The 12,091-nt window shown below is 49.6% G+C and overlaps 1 protein-coding gene across 1 annotated transcript in view; it reads left to right on the forward strand.

Annotated features, from left to right (window-relative positions):
- The window catches only part of ARID1B (AT-rich interaction domain 1B), a 395,196-nt gene that overhangs the window by 138,425 nt on the left and 244,680 nt on the right, over positions 1-12,091 (forward strand). Inside the window, 1 exon segment of the mRNA XM_028508460.2 lies at positions 9,617-9,727. Within this exon segment, the coding sequence (XP_028364261.2) occupies positions 9,617-9,727 (111 nt within the window).

Below are 12,091 nucleotides of genomic sequence, written 5' to 3' on the forward strand. Positions count from 1 at the left end.
ATGTCTAGACGAGAAGACTCCATTCAGTGAATAGGGCACTTAGAAGACGGCCTGTCAAACAGTAAATGCCGTGTAGCGGTTAGCTGCTACTCTCCTCGACATCACCACCACTGTCACGGCCACCAGGTGAAGTCCCAGCGGTTGGTCCAGTGAGGGTTTTGAGTCTCATTCTTCAGTGTGGTTTTAAGTATATAAGTAACAATGGGGGATATTTACCAAACAGTTAAATGTGCCAGGCAGGCACCATGTGAGTCTTAAAGACAGTCTCCTTTAATCATTAGTATACCATTTGGAGGTAAGTCCCTGTATCTTGGTTTTATGGATGAGGAAAGTAATTCTTTGGGTAATAAATCACAGAGCTTGGATTCTTTTTCCGTGTGTGTGTGTGTGTGTGTGTGTGTGCGTGTGTTACAAAAACATAGCTGAACATTACTATGGCTCTTGCAGGTTTGAGCTTCTTAAAATAAATTAATCAATTAAAATCACAGTTACTTTGATCCTTAGCTCTTGGGCGTCTTAATATTTCTCTCGGCTATTTTAGGAAACGTGATTTTTGACAACCATGTGGTTTCCTTTCTCACTCTGGGGCCCCTGATAGTTTAGGAAGAAGTTCTTATGAGAACTGAAAGAAAAGAAAAAGCCTTTCTTGAGTCTCGAATGTTGGAGTAAGTGCCCTCGGGGTCCTAACATGCATAGCGAAGGGGAGGCAGCTTCAGGTGGCGGTCTCCCTGTGCCTCAGCGCTGCCAGGCTCCGTCCTCCCTGCAGGCGGAGGGGCTGCCGCCGCCTCTTCCACCTCTTCCACGCCGGGACCTCCTGCACTGGGGTGACATTCTCGCTGATGGCAGGCTACCACTATAGTGAGGAAGCTGCCATCAATATCAGCAAGAATCGTCAGTAAGAAAATGTCATAGAGTAGCTTGTGCAAGCCTGTCCTTTTTCTAGAATTGTTTTTAAAAACCTGGAAATAATTATTTCCTTGAATTGGTAGAAAATAACATTATGCATGTAGCCTTTGAACTTGTCAGTATATATGGTGTATTAGAGGGAATGTGGCTTTAATAGAAGCTTGGAATCTGCATGTGGAGTCAGTAGCAAGAGAAAACCGTTTGAGCTTTGGTTATGCGATTTCCTAATTTAATACATAATATTTTTGGAGCAAGGGTGAAGGAAGATACAAGGGAATGTGTCGATACGGACTTGGAAGAACTAAAGTGATTTACCGTCATCCCAAACAGAGACTAGTCCTGATGCATATAAAACCCTAAAATGCACATCCACAGGGAGGGCGGGGTGCACCCGGGGCCTTGGAGCTCAGCTCAGTCCAGGGTGGTTTCTGGAATCGGGACTGAACTCAAAGAACTCAAAGATCTGTTCAGGGTCGCCCAAGCTAGTGAATAGTCTTGAGGTTGAAATTTGAGCCCATGTGTGTTGGACTCAAAGGTTCATGGTCTTTGGAGAGCTCTGTGTCTGGAAAAGGCTCTCGGAGTCAGTGAAATAGGAATCTGGGCCTTTAAGAGGCTGGACCAAGGTAAGGAAGGGCAGGAGTGCCCTGTTTAGGCCGGGGTGGCAGCTGGGGCTGGGCATCACAATGGCTTGATCAGGAGCTGAGACTGAGAAAGGGCCACTGAGTCAGTAGTAGGGGCAGGTCTTACCTGGGAGGTCCAGGGGAAAATGAAACTGGTAAGGTTTAGTTAAGACTAAGGAGGGGTTTTTATTTTTTTAAGACAGCCAAGTGTGAGGATCAAAGAGCACAGCGACCACGTTGAAGGTAAAGTGGGAGGGGGACAAGAAGCTAAAAGATGAAATGATGTGTGCTCAGTGGGTTTTCTTGGGAGAGAGGAGGCAGGGGCAAGGGGACCAGGGTTCAAGTTCCTGTGGTCTCTCAGGTGGAGGCCGGAGTCAGCTCCGCAGTTCCAGCCCCTCCTCCACGTGAACGCCCTCTCATTTGAGTGGAAGTTGTTCAGCGTAAACAGAAGTAGATGGGATCCCACCACAGGGCTTTCGGCAGTGACCTGGCCTGTCTTGCTGCGTCGACACCCCCTTGCCTCATCCCCCATCTCCCCCCTTCAATATATTTTGGGGTAAATTTTGGGCAGCGTGTCCTTGGATCTATCAGCGTGTCCATATAGCTCTAAAAGATAAAGGACTTTAAAAAAGAAATGTAATACAGTTATCTCATTTAAAATATCGTGTTTTCTTACGGTTATCCAGTGTTCCAATTTCCAGTAGTCTCAAATGGAGTAAGTTTTTGTTTAATTTACATCGTGGGGTAGTTTGAATCGAGATCCAAAAGAGGTGCAGTCTTACCATTGGTTTAGACTGTTCATCGCTGGGTCTTCCGTGCCTCAGTCTCTTCCTTTCTCTGTCCTTTTCTTCGTTCCGCTGCGACTCTCTTGTCGGAGAAACCAGGCCACTTGTCTAGTAGAGATCCCCAGAGTTTGGGATTTGCTGATTGATTCATTGGTCGGTCCCTTTTATTTCCTGTAAATTTGTAGTTACACCTACAGGCTTGATCAGACTTATTATCAATTATTTTTGCCAAGAATATTTCATTGCTGGTTTGTTCATGAGGAGGGATAGAATGTCTTGGCTCTTCTCTCTTTTGCTGCCACTGCTGATGCTGGCCATAGTCTCAGGTCTCTCAGTTTCCAGTGTTTTGTTTTTGGTTTTGTTTTTGTTTTACTACATTCTCTCGCAGTCACCTTTTGCCTTAAGACTGCTGGTAATAAACAGCAAAATGTGTTTTGTAGCACATTGCTACCAGGCAGTGTAGCTGTTAACATGATAAATAATCTTGGGCATGGGCCCAGGTTTTGTTCGGTTTCACGTGTTTGCGCCGCACATTTATTTCGTGCGCCATGTCTGACTCCGAGTGTAAGCTCCGAAAAGCCATTCAGCCGGTCACTCACCAACCAGGCTCTTGGTGAGTGCCCGGCACCAGCAACGCAAGAGGAAGTAAGAATCTTGTTCAGGACACGCACAAACGAAGAGCTCAAGTGCAGCGTCGCCAAGTCTTTTACAGCGGCAGGCCTGAAGCTGGTGTGATGGTGGAGTTCATTTCTAGCAGGATCTCTAGGACGGCCAGATGCTTTGCAGATGCAAAAGGAAGGACCTGCACTTGGGACCGAGACTGAGACCGAGAGAGCGACACGTGCAGCCGTGTGGCCCCGTGGGAGCCCCTGCGCAGTCGAGGGCATGAAGCCGAGGGCCTGTGGCGGGCCCCGGGAAGGCCAAGGTGAAGCTGCAGGGTCAACTGGAGGGTGTTTGGCGGGCTCCTCCGTACCACCAGCCCAGGGCTTGGACCTCCCCCCGCAGGCACCGAGGGGGGCAGGGCCTTGTCTGGGCGGCAGTGCCCCGTGCCGTTCGCACCTTCGCCCGTGTGTTCTGCTGGCTCGTGGGGAGAGGGTGTGGTGTGGGGCAGCCCAGGTGAGGGTGCTGGGAGTCGGAAAGAGGAAGGGGGTGGGTTTGGCCGTGATTTGGGGTTTGGTGAGTGTCAGATGGGTGTGAACGATGAAGGAGGTCTCTCAAGTATAAGGAGGACAGCTCGGGGAGTCGTTTCTTGACGTGGTGGGTGCAGGGGGCTCTGCCTGCAGGTGGACGTGTGCAGAATGTGGTTCAGGTACATGGGGTGGTAGTAGAGACTCAGGAGTCCTCTCCCTCGGGGGACCAGCCCGGAGTCCCTGGGGCGGAGATCTGAGGGACACCTGCTGCAAGGCGAGGACAGAAAGAGGAAGTGGCAGAGGAACCTTGAAGGAACACGGCCGGGGCAGGCGGGCCGGGCCTCTCCACCCTGCTTCCCATCAGCCCGTGGGCCTGAAGTCACTGTCGGACGGTAATGAGCGTGAGGGACAGGGCCCTTGTCTTCACATCGGTGGGGTCTTCTTTTTCAGTGTTTCTCTTTCGTAGTGCTGCGGTGGAGTGTTTCGGAAGTATACCACATATAAAATGGTAAAGATCCATAATTTACATAATTTTTGAATGGGGGAATTCAGGAGGATATATAGAAGCCTAGGATAATGCCTTAGAAAGCTAAAACTACTTTAAATCCTCATTACGTAAGAGTGCTTGAAGCCCCTCGTGGTCTCTGAAGCACAGTTAGGCTGGAAGTGACAGCCGGCCCGTTGTCACGTGGAGACTCGGGCCCGTGCTCAGGCGCTGGCCGTGCAGGTTTCCCGAGGTCCCGCTTCTTCCTGGCAAAAACAAGGCGGCGGTGGGGCCTGCCGCGGGGGGTTCTCATAGAGACGGACCGTGCACACTGCCGGGCTGCCAAAGCCAGCTGACCTCGTTAACGTCTCTGTTAGGGTGTTTCTGACCTAGTGAAGGGGTGACCGTGCCATTCTGGAAACGGGTGTTTTATGGATTTACATGGCTTTCCTCTGGAAGGATCTTTTAAATGTATTTGTCTGCAGACTGAAAGTGGAGAGGTCAGTGGCATGCCCAGTCTGCTGGGTGGAGTGACGATTTCGTGTGGGTGTGGCAGCCCTGTGCGGCCACGGGGCGTCTTCTCTGTGGAGGTAACCCCCCCACCCCCCCTGCTCCTGTGTGTCTTACACCGCAGGACCGTTTCTGCTCCCTGTTAGTATTTGGAGTGGATGAGAGCACTTTGCAAAGCAGGGAGAGGAAAGGCGCTCGAGAGTTGTTGTGGCCCGGGTGTTGCAGGGTGTTGTTGTGAGACCCCTCGGAGCCGCACCGCCTCGCTCCGGGTCGCTCCGGCAGCAGCAAGGGCCATCTCCCTTCTCTTTCTGGCACGTTGATACTTAGTGCAGTTACTGGGAAAACCTTTCTTAAATAGGACGGGAGGCGTTACGGTTCTAGATGCAGAAGCCACGCGGCTTCCGGTCGCTCTCTGTTCCAGACCCAAAGCCGTCTGCGGGACCACAAGGACAACCAGTGGCCGCTGGCCTCTGGTCTCATCCTCCCCGACCTCCTAGTGCCACTGCTGTTTGTCTGAATTCTCGGGGTGCTTTGTCTTTGGATGTTGGTTACTCTCTGCCAATCCTCCCTCTTCGTCCCTGCTCTGTGTTTGCTGCATTTTATACGTGATGACGAGGTGAACATCCTCAGTAAAGCCGTGTTGTGTTCCAGAACAGGGGGCTGTGAGTGTGCACCGGCACTTCCGTTACGAGTGCTTTGCCGGTTTCTGTCAAGATCTTGCATGTGCCAACCCTTCAATGCACACAGGCGCGGAATTTCACCTGTGGGGGTTTTACCCTGCAGAAATACAGGTGGGGCAAAAGTCAGTTTACAGTTGTGAGTTTATTCTTCTACTGCTTATTATTACTTTCCACACGCGCAAGGGTTTATTCTCGTACTGCTTATTATTACGTTGTTTTCCATATGCACAACTGTGAACCTGCTTTTGCCCCACGAAGACACATGCTCAGGGATGTTTCCTGCCGTGCTGTGTGCAGGGGGAAACGGCTGGGAACAATGCACATGTCCATCACTCAGGGGACTGGGCAGGCAAGTCCCAGCACTGACTGGCAGTGCGATACTGGGCGGCATAAAAACAGAGTAGAGTAGATATTGAGGTGCGGACACAGAGCGAGCGCCCCAATACCCCGTGAAGGGACCCAGCCACGCCGTGCACAGAACTCGCGTCCCAGTCGAGGCTCTGCATCGACGCGGACACTCGGTGTGAGCATCGAACCGCGGTTAGCAGCAGACTCTGTGGGGGGGGGGGGTCTTGAGAAGGAGGGGCCGTCTTTCTTTGCACTACTTATCTTATTACAAATCTTTCGGACGCACACCATGAGAATATTTTTCCCTTTTAATTATTTTAAAGTGTCCTTCATGTTTTGTTCTACGTTTTCTTCAAAGTCTCGGATTGCTGTAAGTGCTGAGTTTGTTTCGTTCTATGAAATGAAAACGTGAGCACTTGTGCTCTTGGCCTTTACACGGGCGCACGCCACCGCCTGGGCTTACCCTTCGGGCAGCGCAAGCAGGTGGGACACTAGGGCTTCCTTCCGGTCATGCCTCGCGCCGGAACCTGGGGCGCTGCCGCAGCAGTGGTCCACGCTAGCTGTTTGGTGAAGGACGTAGGACTCAGGTTTGTTAAGGGAAACACCCACAGTAACTTCTGGAACAACTGTGTGCGCGTGCCCGTGTCCCCGAGCTGTTTCCACACTTCTGCCGTGCGAGTCCGTCTCCCTTGTACCTTGGTCTCAGCGTAAAGCAGGTGAAAGCCGGAGTCCACGAGTGGTTAAAAGCTTGGGGGTGAGAAGATGGAAGATAATATTGGCAAGGAACTTAGGGAGGGCGAACCCACACTCCTCCGGGGTGGTTCTTGTGCACGGCAGTGCAGGCTCCCCCACTCTGTTCAGAAGCAGCCGCTTTCGGACACTTCCTGCTGGTGGATGCACAGAATGGTGGAGCCACACTCAGACGCAGGCCACGTGCTCCTGCAGGTGAGGCCCAGAGGTGGGGAGAGCTGGGCGGGGCCTTGCTCACCGCCTCCTGGGCTGCTGCTGCTGCTGCTGCCGCTGCCTCTGCAGTGGCCCATGCAAAACAGGCACTGAACACCGTTTGTACTTACTTTTTTCATAAAACGGAATCGCCTCTTCAGATTGTTTTGTTAGAGAAAACAGGTACTCGCGTAGGTATTTTGTTGAAATGAAGCGACATAAAGCGAACTTTGGACAAGCGGGGGATATACAGGTCACGGCCTTGTATATGGACAGTGGATGAATGCAGTAATGCTTTGTGTGTGTAAACCGGGGTACGAGTGAGTGTGCACCAGTCCACACTTGTGCATAACCAAAGATGGCAGTGACGTTTTACAGATGGGAGGCTGTGCTTCGTTGTTGTTTGTCTGTACACTGTGATCCCGAACCTGCTCTTTACTTTCTGGTGCTGGCGTTGCCCTCTTATTGTCTGTCACATTACTTATTTCTGCTTTACTCTCCTCACGATGAAAATAAGTACATACCAGGGAGCGCAAATGGCTCTGAAGGGGAGGAAGCTCAGGTTCGTTACGAGAGAGAACTTTTATATCTTTATTAAAGCTACAGGCACAGACATTATAGTCCCACTGTACGTTGTACATAAGATGATTGTCTTCAGTTCACGCTTGGCTCCTTTTCTGGGCGTTCTCTCGGTCAAATTAATGCTCATGTGCGAACATAAATTGAAGCGGAACAAGTCCCATTTTCAGCTGTTCTCACTCAATTTTATTGTAGTTTTATTTTCAACTGTATTTAATAATGGAAAGCCTCTTGTGGTTAGGAGACTTGGGTGGAACCTACAAAGCCTTAACAACTGAAACGTAAAGTCTTAGTAAAATGTTCTGACAGTTTTCACAGTCTGTTAGTTTTGTGTTGCTTATTTCACAGCGGTCAGTGTCTAAATTGAAATGTGTATTCGCCATCTTCGTGATGGCCTTTTTCAACTTTTTAAAACATCCGTTCGTTTAGCTACAAAGAGAAAGTAAGAAATTGAGAAGGCTAATAATAGGCGTAGGGCACGTGAGCCTGTTCTGTTGCTTAACTGAAGTTTCACCAAAAGGAGTGTCAGAGCGCTGCCCGCAAGTGGGGGGGGGGGCGGGGCAGGGCACACGGGGTCTGCTGTCTCATTTGCCTGCTGTGAGGCTGTCCTGCACCTTTGTGGGGGGGTTTATAACAGGGTGGAGGCCCCCGAATGGAGGCCATGTGCCCTGCTTGATTTGAAGTCCTCGCTGTTAATCTGAAGGACCCGCGGGGCACCCAGCGGGAGACCCATGTGACAAGTGGAAGTCTGGGATCCGGAAGAAACATGCTGTTTGGTGTGGGGGGGGGGGGGAGGAGCAGGGGGGGAGGGCAATGAGAGCAGTGATGATCTTCCAGCATTGGCTTAGGCTTAGGTCCCCCACAGCCTAATTGTTACCCTCTGGTGGCAGCCGGATTGAGGAGCTACCCTTTTAAGTATCCTTGGGTGGCACGTGCTCACCCAACTCTTACAAGTTAAAATCCTGGACACCTTGGGTTTAATTCTCTCACAGAAGCGTGCGGCCGACGGGGCTAATTATGCACTGCTGCTGGAGGTTAGATACCCTGACTGTTGTGTGTGTGCGTGAGTGCAGGCCTGTTTAAAGGGAAGGGGGGCTGTTGGGAGATGCCGGCCCGCCGGCCTGTTCTTACTGCAGAGCCTGCGTAGAGGCCAGCTGCCCCAGTGCTGGGCTGCTGCACTTTGTGACACCAGCTATTGGGCCAGAGTCTCCCGGCTTGAGACGCCCTGTGATTTTCAGTGCGTGCTGTGCGAGGAAGGGGTGGGGCAGCAGAAGCTGTCTGTAGGGTTTCAACAAGTAAACTTTAATTTTTTAAATAAACGTTGATTTTTTAAAGTTATATATTGACCCTGGCTGGCGTAGCTTAGTGGATTGAGCGCAGGCTGGGAACCAAAGTGTCCCAAGTTCGATTCCCAGCCAGGGTACATGCCTGGGTTGCAGGCCATGGCCCCCAGCAACCGCACACTGATGTTTCTCTCTCTCTCTCTCTCTCATATCTCCCTCCCTTCCCTCTCTAAAAATAAATAAATAAAATCTTTAAAAAAAAGTTATATATTGAATTAACAGGGGAAGCGGAACACGTATATCCTATTTCTTTCATTCTGACACATTTAAACTGATAGGGAAAGGGAGAGAACTTTATTTTTAAGGGGTATTTTCCATTTTTTTTTTTCCCTCTTCAACCAGAAACGGGTTCTCCAGCTCTGAGTGCCAATTAAGGCATGGCTGCAGTTAGTGCTCCGCTCCCTGCCCTGCCGTTCGACTCCGGGCGTCGGTGCTGGTGGAACGCTCGGTAGCGGAGCGTGCACATTAAACAGCGAGGGATCTGGTACACGGGAAGTTCGGCGTGGCGTGGGGTTTGGTTTACATAATGTCACCTCAGCACAGTGCCGAGACCACGCAGAATGCGGCCTGGAAAAGCGTGCGACGGGACACCGGGCAGGCCGTGCTAATGATCGGTTTCTGGCACCTCGGCAGGTTTTCTGGGGTGTGCCCGGTCCCCCACTGCTGCGCTTTCCTTTATTGTGGCTCTTTGGAAACCGCGCCACGTGAACATGCGGGATTGTATACGTTGTGTTTATTGCTTTTGTACGAACCCCAGGAGACTGCCAGCCTAATAATGATGTTGTTTTGCTGGCTATGGAGAGGGCATATTAAAAGTCAGTCGATAGTAAAGTTTTCATTAATTATTTTAACACTTTCAAGGTGACTTTAAAGGCAGTTCAGCCAAAATCCGAATCAGACAATGCAGCCGGAGTCAGAATTCAACAGTAAAAGGAGCTTCTGGTTTGCCGTGGCCCGGAAGGAGTTTGCTGTAGCGGAGACCGCCTTCCCATCTTCCTTCACTCACGAGGCACCTTCCCGTGAAACCCAGCTGTGGTCTTGGTGTTTGCGTGGTCTCAGGATGGGTTTCTTTCTCGATTATATACACGTTTGTGCTCTTGAGGACTCACTGCCTTTTTGGACTTTTGTTCTTACTTTTGACAAAGGATTAAAAAATGATAGTTATAACATCGTATGTCTACTTCAAGGTAGCAGGAGTTGATGGTTTGTGATAAACCTTGGCTTCATTTTGGTCGCTGATGTGACTCACGGAGATACTGACAAAGTGCTTTCTGTTTGTATCCATTTAGGACATGTCTCAGGAAGGCTACGGAACCAGGTCTCAACCTCCAATGGCTCCTGGGAAGCCTAACCACGAAGACTTGAACCTGATACAACAAGAAAGACCATCAAGTTTACCAGTAAGACATTATTAACGTGCTGGTTTGGAAATGCAATGAGTTAAAGGTTTTCCAAAAGAGCTGCTGTTTTTGTTTGTTCTGCTTTCTATTAAGCTTAGCTTAGGAGAGAAGTTTCTAGAGTTCAGATATAGTTTTGATTTTTTTTCTTTTAGGGTTTTATTCTTGGGAGCTCTGCAGCCCTGGAGAAGTAGGGTCCCTGAGTGCAGTTGGCAGGTCTGACTTGCTGGCGGGCGTGGTGGCGCACGGTGGCTACGGTGACCTTGTGGCTTGTGTGGCCCGCTGCTCTCCAGGGTGACGCAGACCCGAGGTGTCTGCATGAGGGTTCAGTGTGAGGGAGTTCCCGCCAGGCAGAGGCCATGATGATGAGGCACGGCCTCCAGTGGTGGTTTGAATTTCTTCTGGAACTTTATAATATGAGAAGTCCCCCAAAAGAAAGCACCTTAGTTTAAGATTGGAAAAAGCATACAGGTATTCCCCCCGCAAATATTGTACGGTAGCCTGAAATGCATGTTGACTATAGCAGTGGCGGTAGGATAGGGTATCATGGTGATGCCATGAAGAGTTCATCTGTGCTTACTTTGTTTTTTTTTTAATAGGCAACCACATTTAAATGAGGTTTTTCTTATAAACTACAAGAATACATCTGTGTGAAATGTTATTATTTTCTTGCTAAACTGTTGTGATGTGAAGAATTATTGTTATTACTTCATCTCTATTAAGACATTTTATTCAGGGTGGACATTCAGGTTAACCATGATATTAGATATGTTTCCATTAAGACTCATTATATTGCTTCTAAACATTTGGGAACAGGCCTTCGTAATGAAGGTTGTACAAGCCATCTGCCATCCACACCAACCACACCCACTCACAACTCCCACGTAGCCTTAGAGAAGAAGGTAAGTGAAGGCTGCCGGACGCCCAGCGTCTTTGAACCCGATGCACATGTTTTTGAAACCCTAGTTTTGCGGCTTTTATGTCTACGGTAGGTGAAATGTTTGTGGTCATGTTTTTAGTCGCAGTGGAGTATTTATTGTGTGGTTACTTGGTTTCTGAAGAAATGAAAAAGGTGATGGATTCAGTGTGTTACGCTGTAAGGTTTTTTCTTTAGCCGACAAATCACGGCTTCGGAGACCATGTAGGTCATGTGTGTGTGTGTGTGTGTGTGTGTGCACGCATGCTCATGCGTGCGTGCATACTCATGCGGGTGAACACTGTTGATAAGTGGAGCATTTGCTGAATATTTGGAAATTGGCTCATAGTTTTAGTTTAGGAATATAAGTTGACTCCTGGGAAGCAGATGGACAATGAATTCCACTTTTCTTCCACCAGATTGTTGGCGTTTTTAGAGAAGCCTGACTTGTAGGTCCGTCCTTGGCCGGTGGCGTGTTCTGATACACGGGTCGGAGATGTTGTCGTGTGTCGCTGCCGGTGTGCTGCGTGCCTAGAGTAGTGCGCAGCGTGCTGCCGCCTTCGTCCCGCTGGAGCTGGACGTCCCTCACGAGGCCGAGGCCGTGCTGCTCTTCCCGGCTCCGTTGTGGAGTCACAGTTGACACCCAGCTCAGGCTGCAGTGCGCCGCGGATGGGCAGGAAGCAGCGTGGGGGTCCCAGGGCGCTGGCTGCAGGGGGCTGCCTGGGGCCAGTGCTTTTCAAGTGCAGCGCTGGGGAAGGGGCTAACGCGTCTCAGGAAGTGAGTGAATATATTCATCGGTAGTTTAATTTTTTTCTGAATTGTTCTATTTGTCCATATCATAAAACGGCTTGCCTTCTCCCTTAATCTTTCCTTGTCTTGCCTGCTTCCCAGTAGGATTGAAGGTTGCTCATAATACAGATTTTCTCATGAAACCACTGAAAAAAGAAATGTCCTAATTGGTGTTTTCTTTCTGTTCTTGTAACTCGCAGACAAAAAAAGATGCTGATTTACTCAGTAACTTTTCACTAACGTTGTTCTAGCAAGCAGAGCTTTCAGGTTTTATGCTGAGCGTTTGGGCGTGCCACAGCAGTCTCTGGGTGAAGGGCCAACCGAGTCCATCGTCCGGGACCCCTCACGCCTCTGCCCCCCGCCCCCCCCATCTGTGAAGATGAAAACTGGCTTTATTTAAGTGAGCTTTAATGCCCCGTTTTTTCTTTCAACAAGCTTTATTTGTGTAGAACGTTTCTATATGAAGTCTACAAAGAGGTTTTTATTTATGTGGATGCTGCATTGGTATGCTCTACACAATTAAGATAATTATAGTTTGGGGGAAAGGTTTGTTGATGTTCAGTATGGCTCTCGTGTCATATATTTGTAGTGTTACATTTATTAAACGTTTTGGCTCTCTGACTTGGCTAAGTCAACACCCCAGGCGCTGTGAAGAACTACTC

Source organism: Phyllostomus discolor, chromosome 4 (genome assembly GCF_004126475.2).
Source record: "Phyllostomus discolor isolate MPI-MPIP mPhyDis1 chromosome 4, mPhyDis1.pri.v3, whole genome shotgun sequence".
NCBI lineage: Eukaryota > Metazoa > Chordata > Mammalia > Chiroptera > Phyllostomidae > Phyllostomus > Phyllostomus discolor.